This window comes from Papio anubis, chromosome 1 (genome assembly GCF_008728515.1).
Source record: "Papio anubis isolate 15944 chromosome 1, Panubis1.0, whole genome shotgun sequence".
In the NCBI taxonomy this organism is placed as follows: Eukaryota; Metazoa; Chordata; class Mammalia; order Primates; family Cercopithecidae; genus Papio; species Papio anubis.
The window spans coordinates 107,322,577-107,336,991 of record NC_044976.1 but is presented as its reverse complement, the minus strand read 5'-3'; the positions used below and the strand labels follow the sequence as shown (position 1 = coordinate 107,336,991).

Genomic DNA, 14,415 nt, shown 5'->3' with positions numbered 1-14,415 from the left:
CATGGTGGATAAGCTTTTTGATGTGCTGCTGGATTTGGTTTGCCAGTATTTTATTGAGGATTTTTGCATCGATGTTCATCAGGGATACTGGTCTAAAATTTTCTTTTTTTGTTGTGTATCTACCAGGCTTTGGTATCAGGATGATGCTGGCCTCATAAAATGAGGTAGGGAGGATTCCCTCTTTTTCTATTGATTGGAATAGTTTCAGAAGGAATGGTACCAGCTCCTCCTTGTACCTCTGGTAGAATTCTGCTGTGAATCCGTCTGGTCCTGGACTTTTTTTGGTTGGTAGGCTATTATTACCTCAATTTCAGAGCCCATTATTGGTCTATTCAGGGATTCAGCTTCTTCCTGGTTTAGTCTTGGGAGAGTGTATGTGTCCAGGAATTTATCCATTTCTTCTAGGTTTTCTAAGGTATTTGCATAGAGATGTTTATAGTATTCTCTGATGGTAGTTTGTATTTCTGTGGGGTCGGTGGTGATATCCCCTTTATCATTTTTTTTTGCGTCTATTTGATTCTTCTCTTTTTCTTCTTTATTAGTCTTGCTAGCGGTCTATCAATTTTGTTGATCTTTTCAAAAAACCAGCTCCTGGATTCATTGATTTTTTGGAGGGTTTTTTGTGTCTCTGCCGCCTTCAGTTCTGCTCTGATCTTAGTTATTTCTTGCCTTCTGCTAGCTTTTGAATGTGTTTGCTCTTGCTTCTCTAGTTCTTTTAATTGTGATGTTAGGGTGTCAATTTTAGATCTTTCCTGCTTTCTCTTGTGGGCATTTAGTGCTATAAATTTCCCTCTACACACTGCTTTAAATGTGTCCCACAGATTCTGGTATGTTGTATCTTTATTCTCATTGGTTTCAAAGAACATCTTTATTCTGCCTTCATTTCGTTATGTACCCAGTAGTCATTCAGGAGCAAGTTGTTCAGCTTCCATGTAGTTGAGTGGTTTTGATTGAGTTTCTTAGTCCTGAGTTCTAGTTTGATTGCACTGTGGTCTGAGAGACAGTTTGTTATAATTTCTGTTCTTGTACATTTGCTGAGGAGTGCTTTTCTTCCAACTATGTGGTCAATTTTGGAGTAAGTGTGATGTGGTGCTGAGAAGAATGTATATTCTGTTGATTTGGGGTGGAGAGTTCTGTAGATGTCTATTAGGTCCACTTGGTGCAGAGCTGAGTTCAATTTCTGGATATCCTTGTTAACTTTCTGTCTCTCGTTGATCTAATGTTGACAGTGGCGTGTTAAAGTCTCCCATTATTATTATGTCGGAGTCTAAGTCTCTTTGTAAGTCTCTAAGGACTTGCTTTATGAATCTGGATGCTCTTGTATTGGGTGCATATATATTTAGGATAGTTAGCTCTTCTTGTTGAATTGATCCCTTTACCATTATGTAATGGCCTTGTCTCTCCTCATCTTTGTTGGTTTAAAGTCTTTTTTATCAGAGACTAGGATTGCAACCCCTGCCTTTTTTTGTTTTCCATTTGCTTGGTAGATCTTCCTCCATCCCTTTATTTTGAGCCTTTGTGTGCCTCTGCACGTGAGATGGGTCTTGACTCTTTATCCAATTTGCCAGTCTGTGTCTTTTAATTGGAGCATTTAGCCCATTTACATTTAAGGTTAATATTGTTATGTGTGAACTTGATCCTGTCATTATGATGCTGGCTGGTTATTTTGCTTGTTAGTTGATGCAGTTTCTTCCTAACATCGATGGTCTTTACAATTTGGCATGTTTTTGCAGTGGCTGGTACTGGTTGTTCCTTTCCATGTTTAGTGCTTCCTTCAGGAGCTCTTGTAAGGCAGGCCTGGTGGTGACAAAATCTCTCAGCATTTGCTTGTCTGTAAAGGATTTTATTTCTCCTTCACTTACAAAACTTTGTTTGGCTGGATGCCATATCATGTTTTCAGACCACCCTGATTTAAACTATAATTTGACCCTACCAGCCCACCCCACATTCAGCAGTCATATCTTCTCTGCTTTTTTTACATAGCCTCTTTAATTCAACATATATATCATACTTGTGTGATTTTCTTCTAACCTAAATATAAGTTCCAGTGAGAACAGTTTTATGTATTTTGTTCCTGCTGTATCCCTAACACCTAGAACTTAATATATGCTCAATAAATATTTGTCAAATGAATTATTCTCACCAGGCTAGAGAAGCTAACAATACTGATGACCAATTCTCTTGACGCCTTCTAAGCTGGGCCACTAGACCACCCAGTAGGCCCTAAGTGTTCCCACTCCTCCATGGGAGTACAGTGGAGTTTGGTGAGGTATAATAACATTTACATAATTATAACTTAGCACTGGACCCTGGATTTGAAAGAGTTTGGAGCTTGCTACAACAGATTAGGGTGGGAACTTTTTAGATATGTTTGATTACTAAGACTTCACATTACATTAAACAGTTAAAATGTAATTTTGTACTTTATAGCAGAAATCACCTGTTTTGGATACAAAGCCCAAGGAGATAGGTGGAATCCTGGGGGAAGGCACACTGAAAGAAAGCAGTACTGAAAGCAGCCAGTCTGCCAAGCCTGTCTCTGGCCAAGACACATCGGGGAATACAGAAGGTTCACCTGCAGTGGAAAAGGCCCAGCTCAAGTCTGAAGCCGTGGGCAGCCCAGACCAAGGCAGCACATACAGCCCCACAAGTGGTGTGGCTGGACCACGTGGACAGGATCCGGTCAGCAGCCCCTGTGGCTAGAGGAACACCAGCACAAACGACAGCCTCAAGTCTCCTTCGAGCTCTGTAAAGTATACTCTTCACTCTCTTTCTCTTCTCTGCAAGTATTCTGATTACTACAAAGGTGCCAACTTCAACATTCACATTTTTACTGACAATTAGAATTAACAAACACATGTATGTATATAAAAGCTTTTAATTTCATCTTCTCTTTGATATTTACATCCCATAAAGTAGGAAGTGTTTAAGATGAACAGATGGCAGGCATCACTGATTCTGGATAGTTAAGGAGACCAGTTTGAATTGGGGACATTGAAAAAGAAATTTTATTGTTACAGGCACAGGAACCCACTAACCAACTTACGTTGCCTAGTGGAATCCATTAGAGTTCAGGCCACCCACTTGGTGCCTCCAGCATCTTCATGCAGCCATGGAGTGTCGTTACCAGGATCAGTCTGACTGACACCTCAGCTTGTCTCTATGTAGCCCGCCCACAGGCCATTGTGGCTTTGTAGTTTCATCTTTTCTGCAGCTATTACTACACCTGCATCCTTATTGTCACTTTTACTTTATGTTTACTTAGAGAAAACTGAAGACTGCCAGGGCAATTTAGATAACATTGGTAATCTGTTTTACAGAGTCAGTCGACTGAAAATGACATTATTCTTTTCCCCCACCAAATGAAGTATATGGGCTGTTTATAAGACCTATTTTTCATGTTACTCAGAATCCTAGCATATTATCATATCTTAATTTATATTATAGCAGATCATATTGTCTTGTCCATAGGAAGTTTGCATTTTTAGAAATCTGTACACAGAGAATACCATAATGAGGAAGAAAAGTTGGGTGTCTTCCTTAACTGCAGACAGGACATCAGTCAGCACTTTACATTAGTCTTTCTTATTCTCAAAAGCATTCCTCATTTTAAACTGTTTAAAAAGCAATTCATAAATTTTGTACCGGTCCTTAGCAGATTTCACAGACATCAGGTGTCCTTTGTTTTAACCATATTCACACTACAAGATTTCACAGACATCAGGTGTCCTTTGTTTTAACCATATTCACACTACAAGTTATGTTCAACTGCTTACTAAAAATGATACCAGTCAGGAATAAAGTCTTTAAATTTTCATGCAGATATTTGTATCCCAAGCATTTGCTTTTTCATTTTAATACGAAATGCAGAATGCACATTTTTGGATCCAGGAAGTGTTACTTATGTGCCTGTAACAATTTAATTTTAGGCCAGGCGCAGTGGCTTATGCTTACAATCCCAGCATTTTGGGAGGTCGAGGGAGGATGATGGCTTAAGCTCAGGAGTTCAAGGCTATCTACTAAAAATAAAACTAGCCAGGCATGGTGGTACACACCTGTAGTCCCAGCCACTTGGAGGGCTGAGAGAAGAAGATGGCGAGGTGGCAGTGAGTTATGATCTAGCCACTGTACTCCAGCCTGGGTGACAGGGCAAGACCTTGTCTCAAAAAAAATTATACATGTTAATATATTCTAGTTTAATATTGCAAACATCTTTAGTATTTCATCAGAAAGGTTATTTTTTCTAAGAAGTGCAAAAGGATTTTAAGATTTTTAACACAGAGGGCATATAACAAATGAATCCTGACAGACACCTGCAGTTTAGAATATATTTGTGAACATCCATGCATATAAAGTAGTCCTCTGGGGACAAGACATGTTCACACTGACCCCAAGGTGAGAGCTGTCTTTTGAACTGTGATCCGACTCTGAAAAGTAGTGAATGCCCCAGGTGATAGACTGTAACTGTGAATGGAATTAAAGCTGCTTGCATGCCTTTTAATCCAAAACCAAATTCTTTTTAAAAAAATTTTAAATAAAATTTCACCTTTGTATTCTTTCATTACAGATATCCATTTGGGGATGAAATCTACTTTGACAGCTAGCAAGGCAACGTGCAGCTGCTGTTGAATGACGACAGCAATTCAGGAAAGACTTAAATATGAAAGCAAATTGAACACATCAGGGCCAGTTTATTATCAGAAAAGAGATAAGGCTTATTGACTAGCCAATATGTCATTAAAATTAAGGTTTATAGTGTGAAGCTTTTTTAAAATTTAATTTTACTTTGAAAGTTTTGCTCTGTCGCCCAGGCTGGAGTGCGGTGGCGCAACCTCGGCTCACTGCAACCTCCACCTCCCAGGTTCAAGCGATTCTCCTGCCTCAGCCTCCCAAGTAGCTGGGATTACAGGTGTGCGTCACCATGCCTGGCTAATGTTTGTATTTTTAGTAGAGATGGGGTTTCATCAGGCTGGTCTCGAACTCCTGACCTCAAGTGATCTGCCCTTGTCGGCCTCCCAAAGTGTTGGGATTACAGGCGTGAGCCATCGTGCCCAGCCTATATAGTGTGAAGCTTTTAGGAAAATCAGAACAGGGTAGATAGACAGCTGTTAAAAACAATGTTTAATGTTGAATGTTTACAGGCTGTAAGAACTATTATATACACAAAATAAACTTTTTACATTGTGGTTTGGTATACTGTCTTACTGAATATTCTTATAAGAACCCCATGAAACGTACCTGAGTTTTTAAAATGCTATCCAGGACATCACACCTTATAGTATACGTAAAACATAATGTAATCCAGGTTTTAATTTAGTACTTTTTTTTTTTGGCTGAGCACTTTAATTCCAGATTATGACTCTCTCTTTAAAAAACATTGGCCATTTAGATAAATATTTCTATTTGCCCATCCAAATCACCTGAATGACTTTTTGAAAGAATAGGGGTCCACATCCCCAGATCCCATCCCAGCTGTGCACAGTCAGAAGCAAGGAGAGTGGAACAAGTTGGCAACTTGTTCCAAGCATGGGCTTTTGCAGTCTGTGATGCAGTGTTACTCCAGGCCCTGGTCTGTCCCATACTTGTCTTTTGCTACAGTTACTTTGTTATCCCCTTGTAAACTGCCTTCAGTATCTGGGATAAGGAAGACAAGGCTTAATGACAACTAATGTTCTAGCTGACATCTTTTATACTTAATTTTTGTGAGTTTTCATCTGTTTTCTATTTATGTGTCCTAGGTTCTTGACCTAACCACATGGTGCTTTTTGTTTTTTTTATATTGGGACTTAGAAAAGTTTGTTTTACAGCAGTATTATGGAACAGAAGAGACCATTTTAAATATATATATATATTTTAAACAAATAGCCCAAAACACACAAAAGATACTTGTTTTCTAGAGACAGGGTCTTGTTCTGTCACCCAGGCTGGAGTGGTCCTCCTGGCTCAGCCTCTTAAGTAGTTGGGACTACAGGTGTGTGCCAGCATGCTTGCTATCTTTTTTCTTTTTTTTTTTTGAGACAGAGTCTTGCTTTTTCACCCAGGCTGGACTCCAGTGGCTGGTCTCGGCCCACTGCAGTCTCAGCCTCCCAGGGGTTCAAGTGATTCTCTTGCCTCAGCCTCCCAAGTAGCTGAAACTACAGGTGCATGCCACCATGGCCAGCTAATTTTTGTATTTTTAGTAGAGATGGGGTTTCGCCATGTTGGCCACGAAGGTCTCAAACTCCTGACCTCAAGTGATCCACCCGTGTAGGCCTCCCAAATGCTGGGATTACAGGCATGAGCCACCGCGCCTGGCTGCTGATTTATTTTTTGTAGACACGGGGGTCTTACTATGTTGCCCAGGTTGGTCTTGAACTCCTAGCCTTAAGCGATCCTCCTGCCTCAGCCTCCCAAAGTGCTGGGATTACAGGCATGAGCCACCATGCCCAGCCCAAGAAGCAGAGTTTCTTTTATACTCACTGGCCTAAAAAATATTGAAAATAGATTTTCATGGAGAAAAAAAAAAAAACTAGATTTTTAATAAGACTTTTATATGCTTTTTTACATTGATCAAGTACATTATTTTTACTAAACAGCATTGTTTCCCACTACATCCATGGTTATGTGTTAAAAAAAAATGCCATTGTCAAGATTTTAAAAAATTATTTCCATAAGAGGATTAAATTCTAATCTATGATTCACTTAACTTCCTACTTTACAAACACTAGGTAAAGTAACCTAACAAGCTGCCAAAGAACACATCCCAAGTAATCACAGACGATGAAGCACCTTTACAGGACACCTCCACCCTCAAACATGCGCGTGTCCAGAGAAGTAGTAATGCCTTAATAGACTACTGAAGGTTAACTATTTACATTATTCTAAAAATATTTTAAGCTGTATTACAGTGCTATAAATTCTCCTTTTAAGGAAAAAATTAATAGATTGTTTCCTTACCGTGTTCTGAAAGGAAAAAAAAATACATCTATAGTAACTAGTGGTCTGCTGATTTTTTCCCTGAATTTTTAAACTCCAACAAAGCATTACTTTGCAAAAAGTCCTTTAGCCCAAAGTCAGTGTCTCTGTTTTGATCTCTTTGTAAAAGAACTCTCTGTTCATCCATTCTCTTTGCCTGGGACCGTAAAATAAGGCTGAAAAAGTCTTCATCTGGTACTGTCGGACCCTTTGTGGTAGCAGGTGGTGGAGCACATCTTTGATCATCTAATCTGGATCCCTAAAAGTGTATGAGAAAGAGATTAAAAGACATCCTGTGGGAAAGAAAGCACCAAGCTATGTTATATCTCTGTCAGTCATACCAAGAAAACACAGTTGTAAACTTATTTGGGGCTTCTCAGAAATTAATCTTTGTTTTTACATTGTTTTCTTTAGTTCCCAGCCTGATTTCTGAAATAAATTAATCTTTAAACCTGAAACTGCATACAATTTTTCCTTTAAAATGACTTATATAGGTATAGCTGCTTCATGGGTTTAGTAAGTGCATTATATTAAGTCATACTGTTTTAATTATAATTGGTCACAAAAAATCTGAGATAAAACACAAGGTCAACTCTATCTAAGTATGACAGTTCAAGGTTATAATCTAACAGGCATCAACAGTGGAACTTAACAAACCTTTAGAAATATGTACAAACCCATGAGGAACTACCTTAAAAAAATCGCATCTTAGGCTAGGTGACAGCAAACTGTAACCCAATGCCTGCTTCTGTAGATGAAGTCATTTTCATTTTCCCATCAATACATCTGTTTATATACTGTCTATATGGCTGCTTCCCTACTAAATGGCAGAGTTGGGCAGTTGCAACAGAGACCATATAGGCTGCAAAGCCTAATATATTTTCTATCTGGCCCTTAACAGGAAAAGTTTGCCTGCCTCTGTCTTAGGCAGTTAAATCTGTTAAGAAATAAAGCCGCTGACGTACTTCCAGGTCAGGAGATCGAGACCATCCTGGCTAACACACGTGAAACCCCTCGGCTCTCTACTAAAAATACAAAAAACTAGCCGGGCGAGTGGCGTGGCTTCGTAGTCCCAGCTACTTGGGAGGCTGAGGCAGAAGAACGCATAAACTCGAGGAGCTTGCAGTGAGCTGAGATCCGCCACTGCACTCCAGCCCGGTTTATTGTGAGCGCAGACTCCGCTCAAAAAAATAGCCCGCACGGATTTTTGAGACACAGTCTCGCTCCGTCATCTAGGCAGGAGTACGGTGGTGTGATCCTGGCTCACTGCAACCTCCATCTTTCAGGTTCAACTGATTCTCCTGCCTCAGCCTCCCAGTAGCTGGGACTACAGGCATGTGTCACCACACCCGGCTAATTTTTTTATTTTTAGTAGAGACAAGGGTTTCACCATGTTGGCCAGGCTGGTCTTGAACTCTTGACCTCAAGTGATCTGCCCGCCTTGGCCTCCCAAAATGCTGGGATTACAGGCATGAGCCACCGTACCTGGTCTCTGAATTTTTCTTTCAAGTTTGAGTATTATGATTCTTACATTAGACATGCTACTTGTCAAAAAATACATGTACTTACAAGTATACACCACAGTTTCTGGCATTGTAGCTCAAGAATAAGAATAGAAGTGTGATAGCTGATATTTGAATACCCACTACATTGTTAGGGACTGTGATAAGCACATAGATCCCTGAGTATTTAATCCCACAACCCTCAGAGGATGCAGTTATTTACTGCCCTCCTAAGTCGGTGCCGCCTCCACACATACATGGCTCACTCATTTCTCCTGTCATAAATTGATAATTTCAATGTCCTCCAATTAACCCAACACTTGGCACTTCAGTTCCTAGACTTCCTCTGATTGAGTGTTCTCATCCTTCACTTCGGCATTAGCCATTTGGCTCCCATGATCATATTCTAGCCTCTTGTTATCTCTATAGAAATGCCTCTTGCAGTTCTTTGCCCATTTTTGAATCAGGTTGGTTTTTGTTGAGTTTTAGGAGTTCTCTATATATTCTGGATATTAATCCTTTATTAGATATGTGATTTCCAAGTATTTTATGTTGAGTTGCCTTTTACTGTTGATAATGTCCTTTGACGCACAAGTTTTTAAGTCCATTTTGTCTATTTTGTTGTTGTTCCCTGCTCCTTTGGTTTTATAACCAAGAAATCACTGCCAAACCCAATGCCATGAGGCTTTCCTTTTTTTTTTCCTTTAGAGACAGGGTCTCACTCTGTGGCCTAAGCTGGAGCACAGTGACATGATCATGGCTCACTGCAGCCTTGAACTCCTAGGCTCAAGTGATCCTCCCACCTCAGCCTCCTGCGTAGCTGGGACTACAGGTGTATGCCATTAAAAAAATTTTTTTATAGAGATGGGATCTCACTATGCTGCCCAGTCTGGTGTTGAACTCTTAGGTTCAAGCAATCCTCTCATCTTGGCCTCCCAAAGTGCTGGGATTACAGGTGTGAGCCACCACATGCTCCTCTTTAGTTTTATAGTTTTAGTTCTGATGCTTAGGTCTTTGATCCACTTTGAGTTTTGTATATAGTATTAGGTAAGGGTCCAACTTCATTCTTTTTGTATGTGGCTATCTAGTTTACCCAGAACCATTTGTTGATAAAACCATCCTTTCCCCCATGGAATGGTCTTGGCACCCCTGTTGTGTATCATTTGACCACACATGCAAAAGTTTATTTCTGGGATCTGTATTCTGTTCCTTTGGTCTATATGTCTGTCTTTATGCCAGTACTGCACTGTTTTGATTAGTGTAGTTTTGTAATAACCTGAAATAAAAAAATGTGAGTCCTAAAGCTTTATTCTTAAGATTGTTTTGGATATTTGGAAGTCCCTTGAGGTTCCATATGAATTTTAGGAATTTTAGGCTATATTTTCTATTTCTGTAGGGGGAAAAAGCCATTTGGATTTTTACAGGGATTGCATTGAATTTGTAGGTCACTTTGGATAGTATCAAAATTTTAACATTAAGTCTTCTAATCCATGAACATGGGATATTGTTCCATTTGTTTTCTTTCATCTCTTTCAGCAATGTTTTGTGGTTTTCATTATACAAGTCTTTTGCCTCAATGATTAATTCCTAAGTATTTTTTTGATGCTATTTTAAATGGAATTTTATATTTCTTTTCAATTGTTCATTGTTACTGTATAAACACACAACTGATTTTTGTGTTGATTTTGTATCACGCTATTTTGCTGAACTTGTTGATTACCTCTGTCAATTTTATTGATATTTTGTCCTTTTCGATGTGAATGCCTTTTTTTCTTTTTTGCCTAATTGCTTGAATTTCTAGTACCTCACTGAATAAAAGTGGCCAAAACCTGCATTCTGATCTTGTTCCTGATCTTGGAGGAAAGCTTTCAGTCTGTCACCATTGAGTATGATGTCAGCGGTGCATGTTTCGTATATGGCTTTTACTATGTTCTGGTAGTTTCCTACTGTTGCTAATTTTTAAGTTTTTATCATGAAAGAATTTTGAATTTTGTCATTTTTTTTTCCCTTTATTCTGTTTATGTGTTACATTGATTGATTTTCACATGTTGAACAATCAATCCTTGTATCCTAGGAATAAATCCCACTTGGTCATGTTGTAAAATCCTTTTGATGTGCTGCTGAATTTGGATTGTAGTATTTTGTTGATTTTTGCATCTGGATTCATGAAGGATATTGATCTGTACTTTTCTTGTAGTGTCTGTCTGGCTTTGGTATTGGCAATACTGGCCTCATAGAATGAGTTATGAAGTGTTCCTTTATTTTCAGTTTTTGGAAGGAACAGTTTGAGAAGGCATAGTGTTAGTTCTTTAAATGTTTGATAGAATGCACCAGTAAAGATATCAGGTCCAGGGCTTTTATCAAGAGGTTTTTGATTACTGATGCAACCTCCTTATGATGGGTGTATTTTCTGTTTCTTCATCATTTGTTCTTGGTAAGTTTGTGTTTCTAGTAATTTGAATGTTTTTAAAATTAGTATATCTAGCTAAAAGTTTGTCAGTTTTGTTAATCTATTTTTCAAAACGCTTTGGCTTCATTGATTTTCTCTATTTTTTTTCTGTTCTGTATTTTATTTATTTCTGCTATAATCTTTATTTTTCTTTCTTTCCTTCTGCTAGTTTAGGGTTTTGTTTGTTCTCCTTTTTCTAGTTCCTTAAGTTGTAAAGTGAGGTTGTTGACTTGAGATCTTTCGTCTTTTTTTAGTGTAAACATTTATGGCTATGAATTTCCCCCTTGGCATTGCCTTTGCTATGTCCCATACATTTTTGTATGTTTATTTTTATTTGTCTCTATTTTATAGTTTCCATTGTGATTTCTTCTTTGATGGATTAGTCGTTTAAGAGTGTTTAATTTCCACAAATTTTTGAGTTTTTCCTGTTTTCCTTCTGTTATTGCTTATTTTATCCTTTGGGGTCAGAGAAGGTACTTTATATGATAGTTATCTTTTAAATCTGTTGAGAATTTGTGGCCTAACATATGGACCGACCTGAAAAATGTTCCATGTGCACTTCAGAAGAATGTGCACACTGCTGTTGTTGGGTCAAGTGTGCTATATATGCACATTAAATCTAGTTGGTTTACTGTGTATTCAAGTCCTCCTTTCCCTCACTTATCTTCTTCTAGTTGTCCTATCCATTAATGAGCATAGGATATTGAATTCCTCAACTATTTTTGTAGAACTGTTCATTTCTCCCTTCAATTCTGTTACTTTTTGCTTCATAGATCTTGATGGTTTGTTATGTATCTTTAGCATTCCTTGAATCTACTGGGACCACTGCTACTTTTTACTTTCACACCTTTCATTTCTTTATTTCCCTTCTTACAGCCTAGATTCTAAAGTCCATTATTAAAATCATTTCCTGGCACATGTCTTCAACTACCATTCTCTCCCCTAAATCCCATTCTCCTGGCAAAATACCAGTCTTGATTTATCTCTCTGCTTCAAGCAGCTGGTTATGACTGGATAAATACACAATTGCACTCAACCAGTTTTACTTCCAGTGACTGTGAACCTCAGGTGGGTTCTTTCCACAGCACAGTATTCTTAATACTTTCCCCTAGTTTCAGTTTCTCTAAGTCATCTATTTCCCACTTCCTTTCTCTTCAAATTTGTAGGGCTCCCCAACCCCAGTCTTAACTAATGACTACTTCTTTCTTTGGTGAGACAACAAAAGCATCCAGAGAGAATTCCTACTTGCTCCCATCTCCAAATGCATACTCTGCTTTCCCTCTCTCACCTACACAAAAACTGTGTTCTTCAGTTACCCCAGACTTACCTACATCACTGACTCTTCTCTACTTGACCGTTTCCACCTGTAAACTATGTTAAACCAAAAAAGAAAAGAAAAAACCACATTTGCCTTGTATTTCTTTTCTAGCTAATGGTCCATTTAACCCATTAAAGTTTTCTATATTTACTATCTCCCCTTTCACACTTCCCATTTTCCCACCCCACTCAATCCTTTGTCCCCACCATACCACTGAAACAGTATCTTTCAAAATTATTTATAATCTCCATGTTATCAAATCTAGTAGTTATCATCTGACTCAGGTTCTTAGCAACATTTGCCACAGTTGAGCACTGCTTAAGATACACTCTTCACTTGATTTCCACCACACCACACCTCACCCCACTCCACCCCAGCCCACCCTCGGGGTATCCTTCCAACTCTCTGGCTGTTGCTGCTTTGCCAGCTCATCTTCCTCCATCTAACTAGTAGACTTTGAAATGCTCAGGGCTTAGTCTTCCTGTCCTATTCTTTAGGTAATTTCTTCCCAGGGCTTTAATACCAGCTATATGCTGATGCCTCCCAAGTTTACGTTTCCCTTGGGCTCCAGATTTCACATCAAATTGCCTATTTAACACCTCTACTTCATTGTCTATACCAGTCACACCTGCCATTCCTTGAACTGGCTAACAGTTTACCAAATTTAACATGTCTAAAACAGAACTCTTGCTTTTTGTCTCCAAACTTGCTTCTTCTCTAGTCATCTCCATTTCAGTAAACAGAACCATTCATTTCCCAGTTATTCAAGGTATAAATAATCTTTGATTCTCTTTCCCTGAAACCCTCTACCCAATTTATTAAGACATCCTGCCAACTAGCCATAATATATAACTGATATAATAACTAATAATGTAGCCCTACGCTGACTACCCACTGTTACCACTCTAGTCCACATCACCAGTATTTTTTGCCTGCATTACCATACTATCTTCCTAGCTGGTTTTCATACTAACACCCTTGCCACTCTACATTCTTCCATCAGTAGCCAGGATCCTCTTTGAGGATACTCCCAGTACTTTCTTAATACATCTAAAACACAAGACTTTATCATGGCCTCCAAGAGCCTAGATGATCTAGGCCCTGATTACTTCTCCATCCTCATTTTGTGCGACTCTTCCCTTCCCCTACCCATCCCATGCCAGTCACATTTGCCATTCCTTGAACTGGCTAAGCTTTTATATCCAAGAGGGGACTTGCTGCCTCTGCATGGAATACTCTTTCTCTAGATAGTCACATGGCTGACTGCTTCACTGCATTCAGGACTCTGTTCAAATGACAATCCAGAAAGGTCTTCTCTAACCACCCTACCTAAAACAGACACTCCCCCTACCACCAACACCTTCGCTTATCCACTACCCCTTTATCCTCCTTTAAAGTTCTTCATAGCAAGTATGATTACCTAATACAACACACATACACACACATACTCTCTCTCTCTATATATATACACACACACACACACACACGCACTTGTCTCTCCTAAAATGTAAGATCCTTTAAAAATCAAGTGTGTCCTCAATGCCTAGAATAGCACCTGAAACATAATCGGTGTTCAATAATTTTTTACTGAATGAGGGACAATAATAACTCTAATAAAAAATAAGCCCTTCCTGAATGAGAATTATAACACTGCCAATGTTCTCAGTGGCATCTGAGCTGTATGCAGAATGACAAAAACATACAGACATACTTGACATTTTACAAGGATGTCAAAGAAATCTTCATCAGCCTCTTTGTTGTCATTAGTCATCAGGTGGCTAAGTACCGACTGGCTGTTGTTTTGTGTTAGACGAAGCCCTGGCAAATTACTGAAACTAGCCCTCTGGTCATCCAGACGACGGCTCTGTGAGCTGGCAAGAAGATCTAAAAACTCATCCGTGTTGGGGGATACCACAGGAACAGACGGTGCTAAGAATAGTAGAAGAAAGCGAAAGGTTAACAAAAAAAAAAACCAAAAACAAAACCTAAGCACATTTATTATATATACCTAGATCTTTTCAGCCTTGCCAGTCCCAATACCTGCCCTGCCCTCCTGCTATAGCGCTGACACGGATGGGCTTTGGCTAGATGGGTGTGGTTTTTACTGGCGGGAGGAAAAAATGAACCCTAGAGTACTTCAAATGACCCACTTGGGGGTTATTCAGATTTGGCTATATTTCTCTATTTAATGC

General features: G+C 39.0%; 2 protein-coding genes across 14 annotated transcripts in view; one reads left to right on the top strand and one right to left on the bottom strand.

Moving 5' to 3' along the window:
* The window catches only part of CLCC1 (chloride channel CLIC like 1), a 37,893-nt gene extending 32,699 nt beyond the window's left edge, over positions 1-5,194 (top strand). For 8 of the 11 annotated variants that reach the window (XM_021921722.2, XM_009214355.4, XM_017945459.3 and 5 more), the window contains one exon: positions 2,431-5,194. In XM_021921722.2, the coding sequence (XP_021777414.2) occupies positions 2,431-2,703 (273 nt within the window). In that variant the 3' untranslated portion in view covers positions 2,704-5,194. The remainder of the gene's footprint in view (positions 1-2,430) is intronic. The other 3 variants (XR_002515434.2, XM_003892309.5, XM_009214347.4) reach the window with 3 other exon arrangements.
* Positions 5,195-6,495: 1,301 nt separating this feature from the next.
* GPSM2 (G protein signaling modulator 2) overlaps positions 6,496-14,415 on the bottom strand; it is a 54,822-nt gene continuing 46,902 nt past the window's right edge. For 2 of the 3 annotated variants that reach the window (XM_003892304.4, XM_009214329.4), the window contains 2 exons: positions 13,935-14,152; positions 6,496-7,213 (listed from right to left, as the gene is read on the bottom strand). In XM_003892304.4, coding sequence (XP_003892353.1) covers positions 6,974-7,213; positions 13,935-14,152 — 458 coding nt within the window. In that variant the 3' untranslated portion in view covers positions 6,496-6,973. Of the gene's footprint in view, positions 7,214-12,232; positions 12,277-13,934; positions 14,153-14,415 lie in introns of all 3 variants that reach the window. The other variant, XM_017945458.2, reaches the window with a different exon arrangement.